Source organism: Zeus faber (assembly GCF_960531495.2).
Source record: "Zeus faber genome assembly, chromosome: 7".
NCBI classification, from domain to species: domain Eukaryota; kingdom Metazoa; phylum Chordata; class Actinopteri; order Zeiformes; family Zeidae; genus Zeus; species Zeus faber.
In genome coordinates this window covers 19,684,855-19,712,150 of record NC_137203.1, presented here as the reverse complement: position 1 = coordinate 19,712,150, position 27,296 = coordinate 19,684,855, and the positions used below count along the sequence as shown (strand labels likewise).

General features: G+C 44.1%; 2 protein-coding genes across 3 annotated transcripts; one reads left to right on the top strand and one right to left on the bottom strand.

Annotated features, from left to right (window-relative positions):
- Nucleotides 1-408: 408 nt before the first annotated feature.
- On the bottom strand, nucleotides 409-21,930 carry nol6 (nucleolar protein 6 (RNA-associated)). Of its 2 annotated transcripts, XM_080004024.1 has the most exons (26): nucleotides 21,804-21,930; nucleotides 21,196-21,411; nucleotides 20,189-20,305; nucleotides 19,889-20,068; nucleotides 19,593-19,761; nucleotides 19,335-19,469; nucleotides 19,044-19,207; nucleotides 18,805-18,925; nucleotides 18,635-18,693; nucleotides 18,338-18,439; nucleotides 18,113-18,228; nucleotides 17,516-17,693; nucleotides 17,296-17,418; nucleotides 16,955-17,103; nucleotides 11,207-11,282; nucleotides 10,722-10,862; nucleotides 10,105-10,222; nucleotides 9,285-9,439; nucleotides 8,985-9,148; nucleotides 8,130-8,282; nucleotides 7,843-7,940; nucleotides 7,517-7,641; nucleotides 4,132-4,221; nucleotides 3,548-3,748; nucleotides 885-986; nucleotides 409-670 (listed from the first exon to the last, which is right to left on the bottom strand). In XM_080004024.1, exons 2-26 carry the CDS (start codon nucleotides 21,409-21,411, stop codon nucleotides 521-523), a joined length of 3,402 nt encoding a protein of 1,133 aa, XP_079860150.1. In that variant the 5' UTR covers nucleotides 21,804-21,930; the 3' UTR covers nucleotides 409-520. The 2 variants fall into 2 exon arrangements, with proteins under 2 accessions (XP_079860150.1, XP_079860151.1); XM_080004025.1 differs by lacking the exons at nucleotides 21,196-21,411; nucleotides 21,804-21,930 and adding an exon at nucleotides 20,658-20,780.
- LOC307232832 (cocaine- and amphetamine-regulated transcript protein-like) lies at nucleotides 6,672-7,289 on the top strand (the record flags this gene model as incomplete). The annotated part of the gene is made up of 3 exons (XM_080004026.1): nucleotides 6,672-6,757; nucleotides 6,938-7,021; nucleotides 7,182-7,289. The coding sequence occupies exons 1-3, from the start codon at nucleotides 6,689-6,691 to the stop codon at nucleotides 7,287-7,289; spliced, it is 261 nt and encodes an 86-aa protein (XP_079860152.1). The 5' UTR covers nucleotides 6,672-6,688.
- Nucleotides 21,931-27,296: the final 5,366 nt, after the last annotated feature.

The window sequence follows — 27,296 nt, the reverse complement described above, 5'->3', positions numbered from 1 at the left end:
GTTGCTGCAACCAACTGGTGAGTTTCGTCTCGTGTGTTGTTCTTATTACTTCACATCTCGACAGCACCATAAACTAGACTTTCTTCTCAAACTTGAATTCCCAGGTATTAAGCTAGAAGTTCAGGTGATGAAAATGATACCGAGCTAGCACTGACATGTCCAGGCCAGCGCCACTTCCCTCATTTCTGCCCTTCTGTGACGCAAAGGAGGAAATATAGAATATCTGTGATGTTTTATTTGAATAATTAAAGTGTCTGAGGGGTGTGCCAGTGTGGTGTGATTGCGAAAATCTGATTCCAAAATGGCTTCTTCCTAATTTAGATGAGGCATGAGCTCTGATGAATTACATTCAGGGGTAAAAACAAACAAACAAAAAAAAACCCCAACAAGGATTAAAAAGTACGGCTTTATGAAACTGTACTGTCCCACAAACAACAATCACATGACAGGTCGTCCACATCTACAAAAAGGTGTTTAGACAGGTCTACAAAATCCCAGTCGGGGTATTTTTGCGCGTCGTCTAGACTGTCCATCTCTCCGTCCTGGCCTCCACAGATTTGACCACACCTTTCCCCATCACCTGGAAGTCCTCCAGAATGGCCTGCACGTTGGGGAGGGTGTGCGCTTGTTCCCCCGTCACCTCCACAAGGCGAGCGGAGATCTCAGAGGTCTGGATGACAGGAGAGGGGTTCCGTTCAGTACATGGTTGAAAACTTCTTCCCCAAATTTTTTTTTAAATAAAAATAAAAAGCCTTCTTCCCAATACTGATGGTATCACTGATGTCGCACTTGATATGAAAAATCGACTCATTCTAAAAGCCCATCGACACGTTCTCAGATCACGTTATCAAATACTTTTGAGGCGGCGTTATCCCCATGCTTACCTTGAACGGCGCGGGATCGAAGGCTTTTGGCTTCCACAGCACTGCAATCACTGTGCCACCGAAGGGGTCACAGAAGAAGAGCGCCAAGTGCCCAAAGGAATCCTGGGAGTGGATGTGTTTATACGTAAGTAAGTGGGTTGCTGCATCACATTTTTTCAATTTCAAGGACTTTCAAGGACGCAAAACAAGTATAATCAATTTTCAATGTGATATATATTAATTAAAACATTATATAATCTTAATCTCATTGTCTGTCTATGATGTCATTGTCATCCACTATTATGTGTCTATTTCCAACCATGTTGGATTCAATACGGTACATTACCCTGGCATAATCTCAAGGATTCATTTGTCATACATATACATACTTTCCTACATATATGCAGTGAAATGTCTTTGCAACGCACCCAGAGATTATGCACAACAGTTACTAAACTAAACATAACAGCTAACCTAATTCCTACCTAACTAATTGAACTAACTGATTCCTAAAACGTAATGCCATTAGTGAATAGAATAATATACATAAAATAAAATAAGAATCAAAAACATAATACAAAGTGGGGGTACAAAATAGAAGGGAATAGAGACAGAATATGGGATAGGCTATTTGTATATACAGTTATGTGCAGTAAAGTGAGTATGGAGTACTACACAGCAATACAGTGACACAGAACAGCAATACAGCGCAGTATGCATTAACCCAGAACAGTGATACAGTAACTTGCAGTACAGTATGCTACATACAGTACAGTAAGGCAGTGGGGCCTATGTGAGTGACTCAGTGCTTTTTGTGAGGACCCCTGGAAAGTTCAGCATTGACAGTCCTTATGGCTGGCTTGCGGGAAGAAACTCCGTCTGCTGCGGTCGGGTGTTTGCCTGACTGCAGCGGCTGGAGCAGTTCATTGTTGGGGTGGTGAGGATCCTTCATGATCCTACGGTTTCTGCTACTACACCTCCTGGTGTATAAGTCCCTGCAGGGAGGGGAGGGTAGTTCCAGTGGTACGTTCAGCTGAACACACCACCCTCTGCAGGGCCCTCCTGTCCTGAGCAGTACAGTTACCAAACCAGGCAGTGATGTTGCCTGTCAGGATGCTCCCCACCGCTCCAGAGTAGAAGGACTTGAGGATCCTCTCCGAGACCCTGAATTTCCTCAGCTGCCTGAACTGGTAAAGACGCTGCCTCGCCCATCTCACCAGAGTGTCTGTTTGTAAAGTCCATGTTAAATCCTCTGTGATGTGGACTCCCAGGTACTTGAAGCGGCTCACCCTGTCGACAGAAGTCCCATTAATCACCAACGGCGTGTGCGTCGTCAGTTTTAATCCCCTCCTAAAGTCCACAACCAGCTCCTTAGTTTTGCTGACGTTCAGGAGGCCACCTCCTCACGGTAGGCCTTCTCATCGTCGTCGGTGATCAGGCCCACCAGGACTGTGTCGTCAGCGAACTTGATGATGGTGTTGGAGCTGGACCTAACCCTTACCTCACTACCATTCCACGCACGATGCGCGGCTTGTAAACAGGGATCAGCGCGATGGCCGTGTGGCCCGATTTCCCGAAAGCAGGGAGTGAGACGGTCTTGTATATGTTCTTGTACGGTGTGTAACAGTAGTCCAAAGTTCTATCTCCACTGGAAGCACACGTGATGTGTTGCTGAACACGGAGAAGAACTTGGCTGGACGAAGGGCTTCATCCGGCGCCAGTGGGTTCAGCCATGTCTTCGTCAGGCAAAGAACGCAACAGTTTCTCGTATCCCGTTGGAATATAATCCTCGCTCGAGGTCATCCATCTTGTCCTCCAGGGAGTGGACATTATCAAAAATGATGCTTGGCAGAGGTGGACAGTAAGGTTGCGTCCTCATGTCGCTGTTGAGAGCGTTGGTGCGTAAAATCTCTTGGGGCCACTCTGATTCCGCAGATAAAAAGTCCCAAAGTTGATCTTCAAGGTAAATTTTTATATCCACGAGTGCATCGCGGCCGTAGGAGATCACTGCCGATGAGTATTTGGTGGACATAGTGATATAAAACGGATAAAATACAAAAATGTGCATCATCAACGAGGAGCGCATGTGCAGGCAGCCGCTAACGGGCAGTGCCACTTCACAATCCACACAACAACCTACACAATAATCAATGTCGTTTCCAGCGAACAGACCGGTAACATAATGCTTGGTTGGTGTAGCAGGGAAAGGAGGGACGCAGACAGCAGCAGTGTGAGAAGAAAAAGAGCTGCTATGAGGGGAAAAAGTGCTTCTGGAAAAATTATATTACGTTACAATTTATTATTATTAAAACAAAATGAGAGGGAATATTATAGGTTTTCAAAGGTTTTTCAAGGACTTAAAAATATTTTCAATGTATCCCAGTAACTTCTGAGGACGACATTTTCCTGCACCTCAAGGACCTGGTAAGAACCCTTGCAAACATGTTTTAGTTGACAGCTTAGATTGTATGATTAAATCTATCTTCCATCTTCTTGGCGTATAAAAGCTTTTACTTGTGCAACTTCCAAGCAAACCGATGAGCAACAGGCTCTCCTGCGCAGTACAGTATTTCACAATGACATCAACATTGTTGCCAACAAAAGTCCTGTTCAAAAAACAACTGGAACTCCGGGACGTGAGAGACAGCGACAGTGACTTATGGAGTGAATCAAGAGTGACTAACCCTGAGCTCCGACAGGTACAGGGCTACAGGGTTGTAGTCGATGACAGGCAGTGCCCATCCGCTTTGGCCCACTTTGCCCTGCAGGGTGCCCCTGCTGAAGCCCGCAGCAGGGGGGTCCACCGCCTGGCCGAGCAGCGGAACCTGCTTTGGTATCAGGTGGATCAGCACGTCGTAGGCGTCCAGCGGGGGACGAAAAGCCACCTGCACAGACCAAGAACCCAAACTCCTGTCAGACGATGAGTCGAGACAATGCTACGATAATGACCATTATAAACATAGTTTCAATGTTATCGTCCTAACTACAGTATAGACAGGTATAGAAGTTAGGACGAAAACATATCTAAAAACTAAAATCTTTGACGTCTGGGTCGAGACAAATCTTAGAAGCTGAATCTTATCAAATTGGGTCTGTGACCTAATACATATCAGATTGAAGGGTCCTAGTTATGAAAAATAGAAAAGGTTTATCGGATTGAGGATTTTATTGAAAAATTGCATCAAAGTGAAATGGAGCACCAATGATGTACCACTCGGATACAAACATCATTTGGGAGTGAAAGGGTGTGGTAGTGTGTTTCACAGACCCTGACGTCCTGGATCTGACTGCCGTGCATAAGCTGCAGTTCCAGAACCTTGAGGCTCTCCGCAGCGACCAGCACCACCCGCTGCAGCATCTAAACACAAATAAACACATTAGCACACGGACAAACCCCTGGACACGACGACGTTTGGTGTAGCAAACACACACGCGCTCAAAGAAGCAAGGGCAGTCTGCTGGTGAATATTTAACACTACAATAGATGGACTGTAGCCACTGTGTGTTCCCCAAATTCATCCTTATTTTAGACCAGCGCCACCCAACTGTGGGCCGCGAGGGTATTGCAAGTGGGCCGCCAAATCACGGGCAAAAAACATCGATTTTATTGATTAATAAATAAATACAATTATTTATAATTACAAAAACATTTTTAAATGAAAAAAAACAACAAAAAAAATGTATTCATGGTATTTTTTCTTTAAAACCTTCAAAAGTGCATCATTACTGATTGATAGCAACTTATGTTATTGCGTTCTACGTCCAAGCCGGACCACGATCGACGTGCACCCGTACATTTTTGAACTTGCGGTGGTAATCAAAATGGATGGTTGCCTGGCATCACACTGAAAACTAAAGGCGGACAGGCGGGACAGTCCCGCCTGTCAAACAAAAAGAGAAAGGTTCGGAGAAGGTTTAGCGATGAATATTTATCATTGGGATTCTTTTGGACAGGCACGGAAGACGAACCGTTACCGCTGTGCGTGGTGCGTTCCGAGATTTTATCAAACGATGCTCTGAAGCCATGTCAACTGCGCCGTCACCTCGAGACAAAACACCAACAGGACACGTCCGAGCCGCTTGAATTGTTCGATAATGAACTCAAGGAGTATCAGGGCACGAAGAAAGTCATCGAGGCGTCATGTATGGGCACCGAGGGCGCAAAAGCAGCGACAGCGGCCTATCGAGTCGCAGTCGAGTGCAAGCCAATCAACCTCATCTGATTGTCTGACAACTAAGTCAGACGCAGGATTGACGAGATGGCAGAGAATGTGTCAGAACAGCTGATGACAAGCGTACGCGAGAGTCCTTTTTGATCCATCATGTCAAAGAGCACCTGCGCGGTCTGAGGACCAAGGCGCGCAAATACTTCCCCGTCCCAGATGTGCAGTGCAGCAGGACGGAAAACCCCTGCGCCAGCCACAGTGACCAGACCCTTGCAGGCCTGAGCGCAAAAGAGAAGGACGGTCGTGAGGATCTCTCCTGCGACGGCGCATTGAAACCGGCTTTCTCACAGAAGTACCCGACAAACATTTGGCTTCATGTTGCTTCCGAGTATCCCGATCTGTCCGACAGAGCCGCGCCATTTCCGATGCCTTTGCTGACAACGTATCTCTGTGAGACGAGGCCTTTCGGCGCTTGTGGCATTGAAGACCATATACAGGATTAAACTGAACGTTGAGCCAGATCTTCGCCTGAGACTTGTCCCTTAAGCCAGACATCAAGGATTTGGTGTCTGCCATGCAACATCAGCCTTCTCATGAGGTGAGTTCATATGAATGTGCTCCTGTTATTGGTAGTTTTATCAGCGCTGGCGTGAGTCCTGAGTTTGAGCCCACCTCTTTTTTTTGTTTTACCACAGCTGCACTCTATGTGTAAGAATGCACATGACTGTTAAAATATACGTCCTCTGAGAACGCACTGTTTTGGCTCCCGTATTACTTCTGGTCGGATGTGGGCTGCGAACACTACTGAGATTTTCAAGTAGGCTGAGTCCGAAAAGTTTGGGAACCGCTGGTTTCGACAATTTCAATGCTTTTAGAAAAGCACTATCACATTACAACGGCCTTTATGGATGTGAACTTTTTGTCGGCACTAAACAACACCGACGTCCTTCCTGCTGCGCACTTCTTTCCTCCAACCAAATTTCTACTTCTGACAGCTACGATACCATGATGTGCAAATAAGAATGAGAAATGATTCATTTTAAAATCGCCCAGCAATTAAATAATTTAAGTTATCAATCTTTCTCCATTGAACTGCTCTACGTTGCTCTTTCAGAAATGACTGCTCCTTCAATTTAATTACGCATCATAACCCAAAGACAGATTCTATTCTCTCCAGGACAAAAGCACATTTTCAACTCCGACAGCTGAGCTCAACTATTGCCAAAAGCAAGTATAAAGAGTCCAATCTTGAATCTTTGTACATCAGCATGTAATGACTCCTGATGGACACCGATGACGTGCATTTTATTATGATTTTTAGGGGACAATAAGAAAACTGTGAGACTTTTCAAAAGCTACTTCGCCTAATTGCAGATGGTCTGCTTTATACGCGTACTACTTAAAGGCAACCAAAATCCATCGCTAATGCTCTAGTGTGCTGGATGACGTAGGGGTGAGTTCCAGCCCGCCACAGCGACTATAAAGGGTGACGCTGGGTCAAGGTAAAGTCTCAGAGTTGGCGTTCAGCTTCGCACAAGGGACGGAGCTGGGACTGGACTGGACAGGAAGTTTATCTGGGTCAAGCTCGGCACCATGGGGCGCCGCCTCCTCCAAGTGATACTGCTCTGCGCCACCGGGCTCCTCCACAGCCACGCCAACATGGAGGAATTCAAAACGAGATACCTCACTCACTTTACTTCAGAGGAGGACGGCAACGAGAAGCAACTGGTGAGCCACAGACGATAATAAAAATATACTGCTTTAGAAAGCGTTGTAAATACGACTTCATTTGCTGTTGTTTCATTTGTTCACGCAAATATTCCAGTAATGTGTGAGTGAATGTCTTAATATTACTTATCAATAATTAAAAAAACAAATAATATTCCTTCAATGATCCTATGTTTCCAGATCAATGATCTGCGTGGGGTTCTGGAGAGATTACAGAACAACAGGTTCCCATCCATTGGGACGAAGCATAATTACATGTCTTTGGTGAGGGAAGGGAAATCTCCCTCAATAATCTTCTCAATTAAAATATGGAAACTCGTTCTAAAAATGATGACAATATTTCTGCCATGCGGCGTTCCCATATTGATCATCATTCAGCACGAATCACTCGTACCAATAAACCTGTTGCTGCGTCTTGTTTCAGTGTGACCCGGGGGAACAGTGTGCTCTGAGGAAAGGCTCCAGGATCGGGAAACTGTGCGACTGCTTTCTACCGAGGACGTGCAACTCTTTTCTACACCGCTGTTTGTGATGTTTTGTTTTTTTTATACCTCTGCTTTGTTTATATATTTAAGTCTGATTTAAGCATAAAGTAAAAACAAAATAATTCAGTGATTTGATTATTTTTGTTTTCTGCTCAATGTTCACTTGTATATATATATCAAATTTTTTCCCCAACTTCATTAAATAGGTTATGTTTACATCCGTTGTGATTTCCATTCTGTGTGTGTGTGTGTGTGTGTGTGTGTGTGTGCTGACCTGTGTGCTAGGCGCTTGTTTGGTCCACAGAGAGAGATTCCGGTCACTTGGCGTGGCGATGAACATAACGGGCAGAGACTCTCTGGAGGCCGTGAAGTTGTTCTTGATGTCGGTGTAGTCCGCCGCTGCACGTGACAGGGGACACACACACACACACACACACACACACACACACACACAGGATGTAAAAGTATTCCAAGAGTGTTCACAGAGAGGCGGTAACACGGAGAGGAAATAAGAGTGTGTGTGTGTGTGTGTGTGTGTGTGTGTGTGTGTGTGTGTGTGTGTGTGTGTGTGTGTGTGTGTGTGTGTGCACGTGAACATGCCTGTGAGCTGGCTGTTGAGGTTCACTACCAGGGGGTTGTTGCTCCAGTCAAAAGAAGAAAGCAGATGGAGGAAGCGCAGGAATCCCACCTGAGGAGAACTTGGGTGAAAGTTGGAGACCTTGAAATAAAAACCTCATTGCACATGACCTACTAACGCAACAAAGAGGAGGGAGGGGGAGAAAGAGATGCTTATCGGTCTTAAAAAAAAAAAAAAAAAAAAAAAAACTTAAAATAAAAAAAATAAACCCAGAGCTGGACGGCGGATGTTTTTATTTTGTTGTTTTTACCCGGGAGGAGAGAAGGGAGCGGGCTGCAGGAAGAGCGAAGCCACCAGGAGGTCAGCTGCGTCCTCCGAGACATCGTCACTGAAGAGCTGGGCGCCGAGCCAGCGCTTGGCCAGTCGACATGCTGCCCCGAAACATGGGTGCTGCTGCTGGAGGCTGACACACACACACACACACACACACACACACACACACACACACACACACACACACACACACACACACACACACACACACACACACACACACACACACACACACACACACACACACACACACACACACACACGGAGTGAAGAGAGCAGTGAGGTAATATAATTTAAAAAGTGAGTAATGATTGATAAAATGCATCGGCAACGGAAAAAGCATCAAAAATCATTACAGCATCCATTCATGACAGTATCAAATACATAGAGCAGTCATAATCGTGACATTTTAGTTGATGACTAATTGTGATACAAATATTTGTGGTTTAATTAAAGTGTCCTTTTTTGTGATTTTATGTCACTGTAATAGTGGCATAAAATAAAACATGTAACTATTGCAGAAGAGTTATATATTGACATCTTCAATGGTAATAAATGGGGTATCAAAATGTAGGTAGAAAGTTTGTTTTCCTCAACCCAACTGACGGAAATTATTCAAATTCACATTCCTTTTCTTGCACAATTTCAAACAGCAGTTTTTAAGTCCCCTCAAATTTGGATGAAAACACAATTGTAGAACATAACGATTTTACAAAAAGATTGTGATCTGCTCAAATAATTGCAATCAGGCAATTTTATTGTAATTTTGAAAGCCACACACACACACACACACACAATTAGTAAATATATATATATATATTTGTATCCATACCCGTGCAGCGTGCTGGTCAGCAGCGGTCTGTGCACGGTGGCCAGCTCTACCGCCCGAGCCTCCTCGTTGTCCCTGACCACCAGCAGACCGTCGGCGTTCACGCTTTCCCGCAGAACCTGGGGCTCCCTGTGGTACGCCACCTGGATACGAAACGCAAAGCCGCCCTACGGGCATAGGAAAGAGAAAAACATGAATATCCAACAACATGAACATGAACCCTTCACTGAGATGTCAAGATCTTGTTTTACATGTTCAGTGTTAGGTTAACCAAAAAGGAAGTGGGCATAAATCAGTGTCTACCTTCCAGACATCCACGTGGGTGGGACAGGGCTTGCAGGTATATTTGTGGTGCTTGGTGAGCAGCTCTCCCAGGTTGATGTGAAACGCAGCCTTGATGTGGCGCAGGGCGAGGCGGTCGTGGGGCCACTTCCCACTGCCCTCCATGTGACAGACCACTACGGAAAAAATAATATTATTTAATACCTGGATAGATTGTTTAGAGATTAAAAAGGTAGGTGGCTGGCTCTGGTGAGGCACTGGAATGGGTCAGGGGCCAACACAGAATTAATCAATACAGGATATTACATTTTCACAGCACATTTCACAGCACTAATTCATTATTTCCCACCATTTGGAGGCTGTAGAAAAAAAATCTTGATTGTTTATGTTCAACCGCATTGGTTTGGCAGGAAAGTAGGTGCAGAATTGTTCTTTGGACTTAATAGGAAACAAGAAAATTATAGCCTCCGTCTTAAAAATGTTGGCATTTGTGGGTAAATGAGCAAGAAAACCCCTCTACTAACGCAATCAAATCTCAAAATCAGACTCAATGTCTGGGTCTCTTGCTTCTGTTGAGATTACATGCCAAAACTTGCCCCCCCAAAGGGAAGACATTCAAATATGAAGACTTGTATTAAAGACACAAGATGCGATAAATAAGACAAAGTGGAATAGCTGAAAACATTAAAATAATAACATCAAGTTAAAAAAAGGAGGATAAGAAAATACAAAATTGTGAAGCGAAGAGAAGCTTATATTTCCCGCCTCTAATAAAATTCATTTTTCTCTGTGTTCCATAATTTAGGAGCATAGCACCTAAACCACAGATTGAGAAGCCCACCTGTCACAGGGGTGATGTAGGCGGGGCACGGCTTGTCCTCTTTTGGCACAAGTGCTCTGGACACCTTCCCTATGTTGAAGAACGAGTAGTCCATCTTCAGCGGTACAGGGGGGAACACCTAGCAAAGTCAAAGGTTTATTATGTCACAAGGTTCCTAAAACACTGCGGTGGAAAATAACACGGCTATGTGAAGGATAATACAGTAAAAAGCTAGTAAGCACATAGTAATGATTCGTATTTATAATTCATATTTATCTCGTGCATAGTATATTTTGTATATCTGACTATTTCAGTTTTGTATATATTTGACAATTTTATATTTACTTCACTTTTTATTCCATTTCATTGTTATTTTTATACTCAGGTTAAGCAGTTCGGCTTCTTTTTTAATGCCAACTGTCTGTGAAACACACCAAACCTCACCAGAAAAGGTTCCTCGTATATTTAAATACCTGGTGGAATAAACAGATTCTAACTCTGGCCATGTACAGGCAGCCATTCATTATTGCAAACTTACCCCTGACAGGGTGATTCAGGACCACGGCACGTAGCGGAAAGATAACAATAATGTTTTTCGTAAAAAAAATAAACGATTAGAAGTGAGGGGGGCGTTTAACCTGCGTGTATCTGAGCGCTGGGTGGGCTCCCTGCACGGAGGTGATGGACAGAGGAAGACCCTCCAGCCTCCACAGCTGTCGACTCAGGTCATCGTAAGATTGAACCAACTTTAAACCCTCTTCTTCTCCGGTACTCGGCACCTACAAGACGATGCACGCGCGTCAATCATATGAAAAGATAGATGATTGTTATTTCAAAACTCGGTGTTCAATACAGTGAAACGTTATGTTCGCAATATTTCTTAGCAGAGGGAATTGCTTGTAAATCTAAGCCGTATCGGTACACTAAACTGCACATATACAGTGTTTAACAGGAAAGAAAGCATACACACACAGACATATATACGCACAATAAAGTAGTAATTTACTTTAAAATTGCTTTTCCATCCATTTACGTAAACTTCTACTTTTGGTGCATGAACAACAAAACAGTTAACAGACGCCCCCTTGTGGTCAACACGCGCTGCTACAGTCCCTGCACTTACCCCGCGGCCCACTTTGATGACGTCATCCAACATCGCCCCCGTGTATCTCACGCAGGACTCCGGAATATCTGCGTGCCTGGTGAGGTAAAACGACCGTTAAGAAATAGAATTGTTCCGAAAATTGTACATGGTTGACTTAGCATTTAAAAACACACATACATGTAAACAAACTACTGAGGTCTGCGTGTGAGGCTGCCACACACTTCAAGATGAAGAGGAGTAGGGGACGCACTGATGTGTGGGACAGCTTTATCGTGGAGGGGGAGCTCGTACGGTGCCTCAAATGTGACACTTTGCTGGACTACCACAAGGACATCTCGAATCTGATACGTCACCTGGCCAAGTGTTACGCATCTCCCCTGTCGGAGGAGGACGGGGACGCCAAGGGCCATGGAGAGGCGGCAGGGGCCCAGGAGGTTTCCCCGGAGCCGGGGGAGAAGAAGAGATACAAGCGCAGCTCCGTGTGGGACGTTTTCATCAGAGTCAACGAGGAAGTCCGCTGCACGTTATGTGACCTCAGGCTTAAGTACATGGGCAGCACCACCAACATGATCTACCACATCAAGCGAAAGCATCGGAAGGCAAAGCCGGAGGACGAGATGCCGCACGTTGGGCCGTCCTACTCGGACCTGACTGAGGTTATCTGCAGGACGATAGAGAAGGACATGCTGCCTGTCAGCATCGTCAGCGGCGACGGCTTTCGGGAGCTTCTCAGTCACGTTGCGCCGAGTTTCAAAATGCCATCCACGGGTGAAATCGAATTACTTATGAAACATCATTACCATCAGAAGGTGTGCAAGCTTTTAGCCTTGCTGACCACACCTGAGACTGTATCTCTCACCGTGGAATGCTGGGCAGCGCTGCCCACCGAGAGCTATGTCACCATCACCTGCCACTTCATATCCAGTGACTGGAAGGCCACATCCGCGGTTCTGGTGACACAAAGCTTGTCGGCCACTAAAAACAACTTAACAGATATCATCGTCAACGCCGTGGAGTGTTGGGGCATCACTGGGAGAGTGGTGGCGTGTTGTCATAATGAACACAGCATCTCACCAGCCCAGGGATATGCCAGTGCCACCTGGGAATCCCTTGTGTGTTTTACCAGTATGTTGCAGATGGCCGTCAGCGACGGCCTATGCGATGGTATACTTTCTGTGGTCGTTGCTGCTGGGAAATTAGTCAAGTATTTCCAGCACACCTCACCAAGCAAGGCTCTCGGACATATGCGAGACGAGATGAACCTACCCCAGCGTCCGCTGATCCAGTCGAGCAAATCCAGATGGGAAACTATCAGTGACATGTTTGAACGACTAATTGAACAACGCTGGGCAATCGAATGTGTACTTACTGACCGTACGGCCACCAACCGGCAGGAAGCCCAGTACTATAAGATACAAGAGGATTATTGGGAAATTATTGAAAACATCACACCCATACTGGCAACTCTTAGATCGGCAGCAACAGTTATGTCCGCTGAAACGGTGGTGTCCATCTCAAACATCTACCCCATCACGTTCAGCCTCCTCCAGACTCACCTTGCAGAAAAAGAACATGACATCAAAGAGGTTTCTGAGTTTAAGTTTAAGGTCCGGGAGTCACTGAAGAAACACATGGAGGTAGGTACTATAAACGTATAAACTATGAGCTATAATAAAATAGCACTGAAACTGAACAGATCGTTGCAGTGGATATAATCTGCATCTGTTGAACCCTTTTATTTCAAGCTGTCATTTAATTTACTGTTCACAGGTAGAGTCAAATGACCTGTCGTCAAAACCGGCGCTCATTGCCTCGATGCTGGACCCTCGGCACAAGCATCTCAGCTTCCTCACGCCAACTAGGAGACTGGCGGCAAAAGTGAAACTACATGAAATGGTTTCAAAAATAGATGTTCCGACGACTGCCGTTAGTGCCGTGGCCATTAAAGCCGAAGCTAAAGCTGAAATCCAGGAGGTGCTGGTGACGGCCCCTGCTAGTCAGGTGGCAGTGGCAAAGCAGAAGCAAGGCGATGCCAGAAATGCAATGATGTTCCTCCTCGGAGAAAACTACTGTTCCTCCTATGCCGATGACTCCGAGGCTCAGGTCGACATCTATTTAAGAGACACTTCTCCTTCGCTGGACGTACACCCTCTTGACTGGTGGAAGCTCAACGGCCCAAGATTCCCTCTGCTGGCCAAGTTAGCAAGACGCTACCTGTGTATACCTGGTGTAGCAGTACAAGGTGACCAGAGACCCGCAGGAGAAGGAGGAGAGACATTTGCAAAAATGCGTGCAAGGCTGAGCCCGGGACATGTGGACACCAGTCTCTTTCTGAATAAAAATGCATCACTTTTATAGGCCCATAGGCATTAGGAAGTGTAAATATATACCTCGTTGTCGCTGTTCAATGCAGCTTTATTTCCTGTAAATACAATGGAGTACGCTCTTCTCCATTCCCGTTCGTCGAACCTAATCAGTATTACTGTATCTCCATCTGGAAATGTAGCTCAGTTTTAGGCTTACACCAAATTCAAAGTACTACATCCTGTCTATGCTCAGCACTGGCCTTCCCTAATTAGACAGATAGAATACCTAGATTTTCAGAGAGAGAAGTAGCTTTTTTTGTTTTTTACTGAAGGAAAAAATAAAATAAAATACACAACCTCAAATAATAAAACACAGGAATGATTCCTGGTCGAAATTCGCGAACAGCCATTGACCTGCATACCATATGCAAAATTTGAGAGGCATGCCTTGACTTTCCAGGCCAGTCGTCGTACCATTTGATTCTGTGTTTTTATATGTCCTCATATATCCTTTAAAAATACTGTCCTCGCTGTTATTCAACAGGTTGATTGTGTACTCAAAGGTGAATTGTAAGCATAGATGAAAAGGAAAAGGAGGAGGGAGGGGGGGGGGTGGGGGAGACAAACTTGATACCTGTGTGTTGTGGCGAATGTATCCTTAACTTAAAAACCATCTTAAACCAATGAACTGTCCAAGGGGATTGATGGAATCTACGATAATTACTACTACTACTACTACTACTACTACTATCAGGCTCGACAGTCATGGTTGCCAGGTTGCCATTGGCAACCATTTTGAGAAAAAACTATTCTTGACCTTTTGCTGCCATCAGTGGCAAACACTTCACATAAAAAATAGGACCAGCAAAACGCGCACCCAAAAATATTAGTGATATTTAAATATTGCTGTTACGGTCGGAACCGCGATGCGACATAATGCGTTGACTCTGGAACCAGACAACGCTGCAACTACGTTGGTGCGTTGACTCACGCGGTGCCGGTGTGCACCTGGCAACTGTTTTAGAGACAATGCCGAAGCAAAGCACCCGTCAACATCACAAACTAATATACAAATTGATTCAACTGCCAAAGAACCAGATGAACCTGAACAAAAGAAAACGGACATTTGTAAAGTCTTGGGAGGAAAAGTAAAATTATACTGTAAAGCATGTTCAACATTCCGCTCAATAAGTGATACGTTAAGTTCACTAGTTCAAGGTAGCACAACCGACAGCACCACAGGGCTGGACAAGCACTGGAGATTGAAGCAACACGAGCGGGCAGCTCGACGACATAATGAGGTGGAGGCCTCAAAGACCTGGCACACCCATTGTTGGGCCGATGAACACCGCCATTCGCAAGATTAATGCCGTCAACCGGGAGATCCTGATTAAACTTTTCAACACTGCGTGTTATGTTCTGAAAGATGAGGAACCTCACCTCGTCTGCCGGATCGTCAAATAAAGACGGATCTGATTTGGTGCGACTGACAAGCTATAGGATGGATCAGGCATCCAGGAGGTAACGTTTACTTCATTAACTCATAATTTACAGTCACACTTAAGAGATTGACCTCCTATTTTATGTTATATAGCCGGCGATCGTGCAAAATTCCAATCGCCATGTGATATACGATTTTATCTGGCGCGTGGTGGGGTTCGCGCATGCATAGAATGTAATGAAATGTGGCAAATGTGGTCTACCCATTCCAGAAGCGCAGAATTATTGACGAATAAAATACAGGCACTGGAGCCTCTTTGCGCTGATGTCTGGTAGAGGAAAAAAAACCAAAAAACTCCGCTCCAATTCTCTGAGTTAGGTTTACGTTTTTCATTTTCCATGCAAGTGAGACTGTATCTAAATCTTTCTCTATGAGATTATATTATATATTGCAATATTATTAACACAAGATTTGCATATTGAGCGGCAGGTACCTGCAAGGTTTTTTAATGAATGGGTGTCGAGGTAGTGGACTGATTGGGCAAGATATATTAATGAGCAATTCCTCGTGAAACTCGAACTTTGGCGCACCTGCGATGTGCTCTGTTTGACCAGAGCAGCAAAATGCCTCGAACTGGAGCTGGGTGTCCATGTGCCTTTTCTTTTTTTTTTTTTTTAAACACCTGCCACTAAAAGCCCCACTCTGTATGGGACTGTAGAGGGGAAGTGAGACCCGACCACCAGTGGTTACTGGACAGCTCTGAGCGGAGAGAGAGAGACCCTCCGCCCCTTCTCTCCCTCTTTGTCCTTCTCTCCCTCTCCCTGCTCAAATTTAAGAACACGGTAAACTGCACTTACACGGTTTAAAATCTGTTTTTTTTTCTTGGCGGATTAGAAAACAAAACAAAAAGAAATTAAATGTCAATCGTGGGCGATGACAGAGTCGATCGCCAATAGACGATTTAATCGTAAATCGGCCCAAGCCTATTATAGGGGGAGCCTATTATAGCAGGGCTGTACCTGACGGAGTCGGAGGCTCTGGGGTCTCTGCGCAGTGAGACAAAACAAATGGCCATGTTGAATAAATGGAATAAACTTATGCACTTATGAAAACATCAGACTTCCACACAGTTAGAGAAAGTAAAAGTGCACGTCCTGCTCATAGTTCAGTAATAAAATCCCAGCACACCAGCTGAAAGCACCGTCAGCCCAAGAGTCAATGACAGTGGCGGGCAGTAGAGGCTACAGTTAACTAAAACTAAACTTAAAAACTGAAAACTAGTTGTGAAAAAACATTTAAGTTAACATAAATAAAAATAAAAAATACAATTTGGAAAAAAATTAAACCAACTGGAACAATGTATACTTACAAAACTAACTAAAATAAACAGAAATCTATTTCGTTTTAGTCTCTATTTGGTCAAATTTGTCCACACAAGCATGAGAAGGCATTAGTGCATTTGTTTGAGACTGGGACGTCTACATGACAAGTCAATTTCCTTCATTAAGGATTGTGTTCGTATTGTAATTCTGAACGTCTTAAAACATTCCCCTGAAAAATACCCCCCATATTATAATTCAGAATAAATACATCAAACTAAACATTTTTAAACAATAAAAACTCAACTGAAAGGAGCGGACCCACCCTGGAAACGAACTGAAACTAAACTGAATTGTCTTGACTTGTGTTTCTCGCCCTCTGAAGATTGTAATTCTGTAAAGTATCAGATAAAACACAAACTACAAAGAATTTTGTTTAAGTACTGTAATAAAGCTTTGAAACATTATCTTGTGTCACATTTTAATTATTAAGCTGATGTGGTACAACTGCATAATATCCTCATTACTCAAAATATAAGGTGGCTAAAAACGGCAACCGTATTTTCAGTTTCGGCAACCACTTTTAAAAGTTAGTGTTGAGCCCTGCATTAAACAGTGTTTTCACCCACTGCCTACTTTGATTTCTTCATTCTAATAGAATGTCTCTCAAATGTGGTGTAAGCAAACTGACAATACGTACAGCTGCAGCAGGTGAGTGATGATCTGTCGGGGGACCAGTCTCTTCTGGCACGTGCTCTCTCCCTCCCACAGCACAGCCTCCGTTATGGCTCCGTCCTGGAAGCGGCGCAGCTCAGAGCGGGAGCCCCACAACTGGCGAAACTCCACCGCCTAAGCAACAAAACGAGATTTGAGCGGGAACAAAAAAAACAACGAGATTAGACTCTTGAAAATAAGATGAATGTGGAAATATCAGCAGTGGTTCATGTCTGGCTTAGAAATTGTGACCGAAAAAGGTCCCACGCCCTGTGATTAAACACATGTATTATTAATAGCAAAGTAAAAACACAAAAATCTCGGCACCTTTGGGCTGTCTGCAGGCGGACCTCTCTCCAAAATGGAGTCTGCCTGTTCTGGTCGTAAGATCAGGCCAAAAGAGATGGGAGGCTGGGCTTTGTGCTTTGGGGGATCGCTCTCCACTGACCACTACCACCAAAGCAATAGATGAAAGTTCAGCGAAAATGATTGTCGAGGGTCGGGAGGCAGCAAAAAAACAAAAAACAAACAACAAACTGTGGCTCACCTCAGGGTTCGGGGAGAGGGAGTGGGTCAGAAGGCTTATCCTCTTGTCTAACCCCCGCTGAAGGAGCAACAGAATGTAAGGGAGCACAGCGTGCACGTAGTTGCCGCTGTGGTCTATCAACTCACTGAGGAGGTTCAGTTTCTTGCAGCTCGACTGAAGCTTGGCCAATTCACACAACCTGAACAGGAGACACGGGAGTATGAACAGAAGGAATTTCAACAGCAAGTGGATATGAGGAGAAGACAGGGGGGGGGAAGTAAGTCTCTCGTATCAAGGACGTCAAAGAGTCAAAAACGTATCAAATAAAAGGGATGCGACTTGAATGGGACAGGAGAGTGTTGTTAGTCCCGATGCAATCATGCAATATAGTGCTCAACGTACTGTAATGGTCTTTTTGTGGTGTAGAAATGTAGTCAAGCCAAGTGTATTTATATAGACCTCAATCACAATAGGGTCTCAAAGGGCTTCACAAACACACATTTCACTGAGAAATCAACGGCATCCACTTGTCTGAAGCCGCAAGTCTTTCGGTAAACAATTGTTTTATTTTTGCTCTTGTTGTTGTTGACGTTTTGGCATGATCTAAAGGAGTCATACTGGAATATGTGATCACTGGTCCGTGTAATGGTTTTGGGGGTCATGAGGAGGGCGTGGAAGCCATCCATTGTCGGGTCATCCCAGAACTGCATGGACAGAGATGCTTCGTGTTGCACCTGAAAATAAGATTTTGATACAGGTAGCTGATCAGAAAACTTCACACACACACTTCACACACACAAAAAAAAAGGGATTATTAGTGATTGGAAGACCACTTTGAAGTACCTGCTTAAAGGTACACGCTGTCATATCGGCGCATAAGTTGAGGTGTCCAGATGGATCGACAAACACAACCTGAAACGCCCTCTGGAACTCAGGCAGAGATGGCTGCAGGGAGGGAAATTAATAACTATTTGAACTTTTATTTTTTGAAACTGTTTTAACTGGTTTTCTGGGGGCTGCATTGTGAAGAAGCATGATTCACATATAGAAAGTCAAGCTGATGCCGAGGTTGTGAAATCGCTTACGTGGACTATATACTTTTTCAAATCATTGTACATCTTAATGTTCTTAACTACTCACAGCTGTTGAATCGGGATCTTTTGCGAGGGTAATTCCATTCTCCGTCAGGTCAGTGGTGGCTTTAGATTCAAAGAGCGGTATGGATAAATTGCAAAGAGGAAAAAAAAACGCTGGCTATTCTTTAATATTGACAATTTGTAAAAGCATGAAGTTTAACCCCAGTTTCTCACCCAGAAAGTGCAGACTGTTTCGAAGCAGCTGATAGGCTGTCATGGTGTTACTGACTCTGTGCACAGCCAGAAGGTAAGCCAAAAGCATCGAACCAAGGAAGCCATTGAAACAGCCCGTGCCCTACAGGAAATTGGAAAAAAAAAATGCATGAAGGATATCAGACATGAATGCTACAATAACTGTCAAGGCTTTAAGTAACAGGCCAAGATACGTAGAAGATCTTGAGCACATGTGCTACCTGGTCAAGTTCTCTCTGTCGAAGCCAGACTTTGAGCAAAGCCACGCCATCGGTGAACGCTGGGCACTGAGAGCTGACAGCCGAGAGGAAATGGAGGTGTGTTACACACAGCATGTCCCCCAGAACAGAGCTGTTGTAGTGGGGAGTCGGAGGCTCTGGGGTCTCTGCGCAGTGAGACAAAACAAATGGCCATGTTGAATAAATGGAATAAACTTATGCACACCTGTCAGCCATTGAAGGGACGTGCAATTGTAGGCAAATAACATTTGGTCCTACAATCAAAGCTCTTACCAGGATCAAATTCCTGCGTGCCAGTGTACCACTTTCTGCGGACATTATTTCTCTGCGGGTGGAAGCGGTTGGGCTTGAAAAAGCCGGGGGGCAGACACGCATGGAGACGCAGGGTGAAGTAGGATGACTCTTTACCTTCAGGACAGAGGCATGGCAACACAACTCATCATGACAGAAAAAAAACGTTTGAAATACAACACAGGAGCACATTAATATATTTGTGAAGAACAGTGCACTGCGGCATTAACTGACCAGTACCTGGAGGTATCAACAGCAGAAGGGGCTGAAGCCGGTTTCCATGGAGACAGGAATAGCGCATGGCTCCAATTTCAGATGAGGAGGCAAGATGCTGTGCTAGGCCTGCTAGGTAGAGAGCCCTTTTCCTTGGATACCGCTGGTTCGTATCATCCTTAGCTTGGAGAGCATCCTAATAGGGATCGATGGTCACATACAGATGACCAGTGCCTCATATAACACATTGCTGTCGAGGCTTAAGATGTGTGCTTCATATTAGTGAAATTAAGTAGTCCTACTTAAAAAAATTAAGTCCTTACCTCTGGGATCGTGACGGCCAAGTCCACAGTTATGCGTGGTTTGATGCAGGTGCCCATGGGGTAGCTGCCAATGAGGCTGATAGAAGCCGGGGGCGCCATTTGGAACTTTCCATTACTTTCTTTAGGCATCAGGAGGAAAGGAACCTTCACTTGACTGGACAGCCAGGACAGGTCACTGACCTGGACACGTAAGGTTCACAGTAAGTTCAAGGGTTTTTAACATCGCCAACAACAATGGTGGTACAGTCTGCAAAACATTCCTCAAGAAAGAAGGACATCCGTCTCTTCAACGCCGCATACCTCAACTTTGGGGGAAGGCGGGACAGTTTGCAGAAGCTTGGTGATCGTCTGGACAAAGGAGTCTATTTGCTGTTTCCTACGTCCACTCAAGGCAACCTCTTTCAGCAACTCTTCCATCTGATATCGGGAGATGGATCACAGAAGACGGAGCGTGAGTGCAAAGCCACTCTTGTTTGTGGGCATGTGCATCATGGCCCACACAACATCAGCGGCCTGCGAGACCCTTGTATTGTCCCACGTATCACAATGTCTCATTTAAAATTTCTGAACATGCATAGAGATAGCATGCAGGTTGTGTAGTGCGTTAGGCACATTTGAGTTAAGACTGTGATTCCGGCCTGATTTTCCACTTGCCGACAGGTTTTTGGAAGTCGCCGAGCAAAGCCCCAGATGGGAGGAAAGTCACGGCGCGCTCCCCAGGCGGCGAGTGTGTGGTGTGAACTGCTCACAACGCGATCCAAAGGCTCACCGATGGTTTCGCAGACGGCGGCGAGATATCAAGCAGGTTTGACATGTGGTCGCGTCGGGCTCGATCGGGGAGTGACACAACGAGCCATGGCCAATGACAGCAGGCACGGAGTGAGGGGTGGGGGTCGAGAAGGAGAGGCGGAGAGACGGCAGTGCACGGAGCAGCAGCCAGAAACACACAATATACTTACTTTACTTTTCCTCTGTATGTTTTTAATATAGTTCTTATTTAAATTCTGCTTTGATTAGTTGGTTTTTTTTACAGTGATTCGTTTTTTCACAGAGTGTAAAAAATAAATAATCCTGTACCTGCGCATGGTATCGCGTCATTTCCGGGGTCACTTCTCACGTGTGTTTTCGTGAGAAACCATAGTTTGGAGACCAGAAGGACTCGTGTGACCACCTGCGGCCGTTCAGTCATGGAGTGTGCAAACCACAACGACTTCAAGATCCCCGGTCACGCGTCAGAAAGTTGTGTAGTGTGAACAGTACAGCGGTCTGACGACTTCCAAAATCATGTCCTGTGCCCATGGCATTACCTGCATTTTGAGGAGGCTGCAGTGGAACAGGCTTTCTGCCTCTTTCAGCTGGTTGAGCTCTTCCACCGTGGGGGGCTTGTACAGATCCTTCCGAGACATCTTCACAGGGCGAAGGACGCCTTCCCCTTCGCCTTGATCCTCCGGTTTATCCCGTTTTACTTTGGCGGAGACTCCATTTTTCTCTGCCCCAGCATGGGGGGCTTCAGACGGAATCATCTGAGGGGTAATAAAAGCACCACATTAAAAAAAAAATGATTTGCCGGTTCAAAATAAGTCTAACGCACAAAAATCTCGTCAATGAAGCCAATGAATCGTACAAATCAAGCACGCACACACACACACACACACACACACACACACACACACACACACACACACACACACACACCTTACATCTTATTTTTAATCAATGTTTATCTTAATTGTTTCGTCAATTGTTTCTATTTTTTTTTTAGTTCCTTGTTAAGTTCGTTGTATACTACCAATTTGATATATTTTTTGGGGGGGTTTAATCGTATATTGCATATTTATTTTCTAGTTTTCATCTTGTCAATTGTTCATTTATCCATCTACAGCTATCCTAGCCAGTCGAACGTCTGTATCCTTACCGCCGCTGTTTCCTTCAGGACTTCCACCCCTTTAGACGGACCGATTTAAAATGTATTTCGTTTCACGACCACCCGGAGCTGCAGGACTTCGATCGTCGCTGCCCGCCGACCACAGTGTTTTCACGTGTGCAAGGGGTCACACGAACGTGAGCTCAACCAACTTCCCGGTTGGGTGTACGTGTCGCGGACGTACAGCAGACGTGAGCCGTGATTGGCGGTCCCTTCCGCGAACTTCCGGTCTACGCAGACAAGATAGGTTGCATGAGCAAGCGCCCGCGTCATTACTACAACGCTGTACAGTAATAAACATTTTTTTTTTTAATAAAACAACAACAACAATAATAATAATAATAATAATAATAATAATAATAATAATAATAATAATAATAATGAGGCTAGATTACGCCGCTCCCTCAAATATAGTGGTGGAGAAAAAAAAAGAAGTAAAATACAAAAAAGTAATGACATCACAATAAAACGATATATCTGCTATTGTGAGCAAATTACTTACAATGGCAACTTAAGTACCCATTTAGATGAGAAACAAGATAAGAAACAACATGTTTATTTGTGGCACGTTTTGCGTAAACAAAATGAATATAAATATCTACATTACATGAAGTAATTTACTATATAAGAAGGTAGCACATGTGAAACAATATGCAGGTTAAACAATCATTACATTTCCAATTTCCACAATGTTTTATATAATTTTCCAACTTAATCTTTGTTCACAACGTGTTGTAGTTTACAGCCATATTTTAATTTCACACATGCACGCTATTATGGTTTGTCTTTCAATTAGGAAAGGGTTAATTACATAATTTGAAAAATCGAATTTTTAAAATTACACCAGAAAAAAAACAACTATGCTGAACCAAGTGTTTATCACCTCTTGCTCCAGTTGTCCAACACAACTTCATAGAATCTCTAATTTCCTTAGTGTATTGAAGCCAGGTAATATTGAACAGTCCCTGTGGTCACAGCTTAGAAACATATCAAGTGAGGGGAGGTGAGGCTGCATCGAAAGGCGGCAAAGCCGGATTATTTGGCTTTTGCTTTGGCTTTGTTGGTGGGCAAAGTTGTGGATCCTTGAGAGGAAACACCTTGAGACAAGTCCATATCATCTAGCCTCAAGCTGACGGAAAAGGAGACGGGCCTCGTTGAATTTCCTCTCTGGAGCTTGGTTGGCTGATCCAGGGACTTGGTTAACGGCCTCGGTGCGTTTGTGGTGAATGCACCGGGCTTGCTGCCTCTTTGTGCGTGGCCGGGCAGTCCGCTGGCTTTCTTTGGGGTGTCCAGGATCTCAACCTGCGGCGAGACAAAGTGCAAGGGCCGGAAGGTGTAATCTATTCTCGGCAGAGGGGGCTGCTTCTCTTCCGCCCTGTGCGGCGGTTCAGACTTGTCGGTGGAAACGCAAGGAAGCCCCCTCTTCTCGTCTTCCTGCTTGTGTCCTTTCTGTGCGGACCTGGCCGGCACTTGTCTCTGGGGCGCCAACGATTCTTTTTCTTTCCCGCTTGTATGTGAAGGAGGAGGCCTTCTTTTACTCCTGGTACCTTTTGGTGGGGGGGCGGGAATGAATACACCGTGGCTCCTGAAATCTGCCGGTTCCCTGCACTTTTTGTCCTTTTCAAATCGCTCCGGAGAGATGTTCCGCTGGGCTCCTCCAAGGCACTGCTTGTTGACTCCCGCCTCGTTTTTTCCAGTCTCAGTGGCGTTTCCCGAACCCTGCTGAAAACAAAGAATAGAACATTTTCCCAGCACAATTTTTGACGCAGAAAAATCAAATAAATGCATTTCAAAATAAACGTTTCTTCTTTTTCCCTTTTTTTTTTATCGCCCAGAAGGACATCCAGATTGGCTCTTAAAGTTTAGAGCTTGTGCATTTAGTTCCTTATATAATTTACTTTCAAGTGAATTCTGCGTGTAAGCGATGCATCGTATATAATTTTACAAAGCCTAAAAAAGACACGTGTTTTTGGTAAAACTGAAACTAGTCCCGTCCCAATATGACATAATCACACCTGTACTACTTTACACTTAATATGACAAGCGACAAGAACAAATTTGAAGTCCATTCATTCCTATGGAACGTTGGATTCCGCCCTCGAAAATATATGACACGCTGTGGTGCAGAATATCCACGAGTTCGGTTTTCGGAATGTATTTAAATTTCGGTCGGTCCGAAGAACTAGAACTGGAAGTGACGTCAGTTCATTTTTTTTTATAGGAACGGGGCTTAAAACGAAGTAAATAAGTCACGTATATAAAATAATGACAATATGATATTAACCATTACCGTTGGATGTCACCATATTCACTGCGAATACATCTTTTTATATTAGTGAATTGTGTGTATTTATTTATTTTTTTGTAATTTGCAAACACGACATGAAGGAAAATTGTAACTCTCGTTCATGGAACATGGTATATGTCCAGCTGAGCAAACTACTGGAAAAAAACAAATTCTTCCGTTTTCTCTGACTACTGTATTTTGTGATGTGGAACTCACTCAGACATGGCTTATGGGATGCGTGATATTAGTCAGCCGTCAAAATTACGCTGGGGAAATTCTAACGCTTTTCTCACGCTCTAACTCCAACAAAATGTTTTGCCGTTGACCATTTCATTGTTTTTCTCTTGGCAATTCACTTTTTCTACGTGTATGATGGGCACACATCCTTGCGCCCAGGAGTCTGTAGTGAGTGGCAGCGGCTCGCAGTCTTCTGTCCTGGAGCCCTCGTCCGGTGCTTCTCCCTCGTCGAGGTGGAGGAACCGCAGCTCCAGAACATCAACAAGAAGCTTCCTGGCCCAGCATATGGAGAAAGGCAGCAGCTAAAAAAAAAAAAAAAAAAAAGGTAAAGGGCAACAATTTGGATTTCATTTTACAAGTGGCATAGCACTTTACACATAATCAAATAATTGTTACTGTGCAGCTAGACCGGAAAAAAAACCCCACCAGATTGGAGCCACTGGATCAACATTAAAAAAAAAAAGGTTTTATTTGTTAAACCTAAATTTCATTAGGCGTTCTCAACTTGAAATTGAGAATTGAATATGCATGTATAAAATGAGAAAACCTCAAAAATATAGGACTGACTCCAATCCAATGATATTTGTCAGTGACCACGGTCAAGTACAGTGTGATATACTTAGCATCAATGTGTAACAAGAGATTGTAAGTCTACTCTGTACTGCTCCTCCTTCTCCCTGGGAAAGACTGCCCTCTCCATCACCGTCGAGAACACCAAATCATCTCCATCTCAGACTGCCAAGAACCTTGGGGGTAGTTCTGGACAACCAGCTCTCCTGCTCCGCCCACACCGTTGCTACAACTCGCTCCCGCGGGTTTTCTCTCAACAACCTCCTTAGGGAGGGGACACGCGTTTCGGGCTCAGGACGCTTGACTTCCGCAGCGCTCTTCTTGGCCGGACCACCCGCCTGTTCCATCAGGCCTGTACGCCGCATCCAGAACGCGGCGGCCCGTCTCGTGTTCAACCAACCAAAATCTGCCCGCGTCGCTTCCCCTCCTTCCGTCACTTCACCGGCTTCCCGTCTCGGCTCGGCTCGCATTCAAGACGCTGGCGTCCCGCTCTCCTACAAGGCCGTCCGTCCAACTGCTCCTCCGTATCTCCACTCGCCGCCCAGGTTCCGGTACTCCACTGCTCCACCCTCGCAGGCCGCCCCGCTCCTCCTCCGCCACGTGGTCTCGGGGGAGGTTCATCCCAGTCGCGACTATTCCCTCATCACCTGGCGCCCCAGTGGTGGAAGAGCTCCCCCCGTGTGTCAGGGCGGCTAAATGGCTCCCCATCTTCCATTGCAGACTAAAAGACCAATCTCTTCAGACTAGTCTAAGTTGCTTTGGACAACAGCGTCTGCTAAATGACATCATGTGATGTAATAAGGAATTCCCGTTACAGCACTTAGAGGCTCATAGAGGTCCGATTGGACATATTTGAGCTGCTATTACAACAGCAAAGGTTCAAGGAGCCGTGTTGAACCCGGGGAGTGTTCAACTGTTGAGTGTCCTCAAACAGTATTACTGTTGTGGCTGCAATGAAATAAAATACATTTAAAAAGTGCATTTTGCTTCCCACTATCACCTGTCGGTTAATGTCGGACCTGTAGCAGCGTTCCATGACTTTCTCCAAGAGTTTGTCAATAATCTCTCCGACGGCGTCTTCCGTGTCCTCCTGCCTCAGCATGTCCTCCCACTGGGCCACGGGGAGACGGCCCTGGCCCACCTCCTCCATGCTGAGTTCGTGGCTTTGAGGCGTCGCCCCGCGTCGCTTAATCGCGCCATTTTTTGCCTTGAGCTTGCTCCCAGAGGCGGGCATCTTAGTTCAGAGGCTGGAGGACGAATCAGACGAAGAAGAAGAAGAAGAAGAAGAAGAAGAAGAAGAAGAAGAAGGGGAAGAAGAAGAAGAAGAAGAAGAAGAAAGATCTTTAAGGTGTTGGGATTTCTAGGTGCATGGAGACTTAACCAACAATAATAAAGATGTTACCACATTCCACCTAATCTGAACGGGTATTTGTTGTAGCGTCGAGTCCAATTTAATTATAAAACACATTTTAAGCGGACCAAAGGGTCGTCCAAGGGAATTCAAGTCCAAACTAAAATTGGACTTCAATGAATAAAAGAGAAATACACCTAATAAATGAAGCACAATACACAAAAAGATATTACACTTGACAAATGACAAAATATGTCCATGACACCACCGAGTTTATGTGAACCCAAAGGACAAGGAAAAGAGGTGGGTAATATAATATAATATAATATAATATAATATAATATAATATAATATAATATAATATAATATAGATAATAAACAATATATATATATATAAAATAAAATAATATAATATAATATAATATAATATAGATAATAAACAATATATATATATATAAAATAAAATAATATAATATAATATAATATAATATAATGTAATGTAATGTAATGTAATGTAATGTCATATCATATCATATCATATCATATCATATCATGTAATGTAATGTAATATAATATAATATAGATAATAAACAATATATATATATAAAATAATGTAATGTAATGTAATGTAATGTAATGGAGTGTAATATAATATAATATAATGTAATGTAATGTAATGTAATGTAATGTAATGTAATGTAATATTATATTATATTATATTATATTATATAGATAATAAACAATATATATATATAATATAATATAATGTAATGTAATGTAATGTAATGTAATGTAATGTAATATAATGTAATGTAATGTAATGTAATGTAATGTAATGTAATATAATATAATATAGAAAGAGGTAATAGATATACAAGGCCCAATACAGTAACGTTAGCTTGTGTTGCAAAAAGAGGGTAAACCAAATAATAACAAATCCTTATTGTAAATGGAGTAAAACCGTAAAAGACTCGTAACTGACGGATAAAGCCCTGGACAAACGTTTTATTATTAGTTACCGTTTATCGTCGTCCGCCTC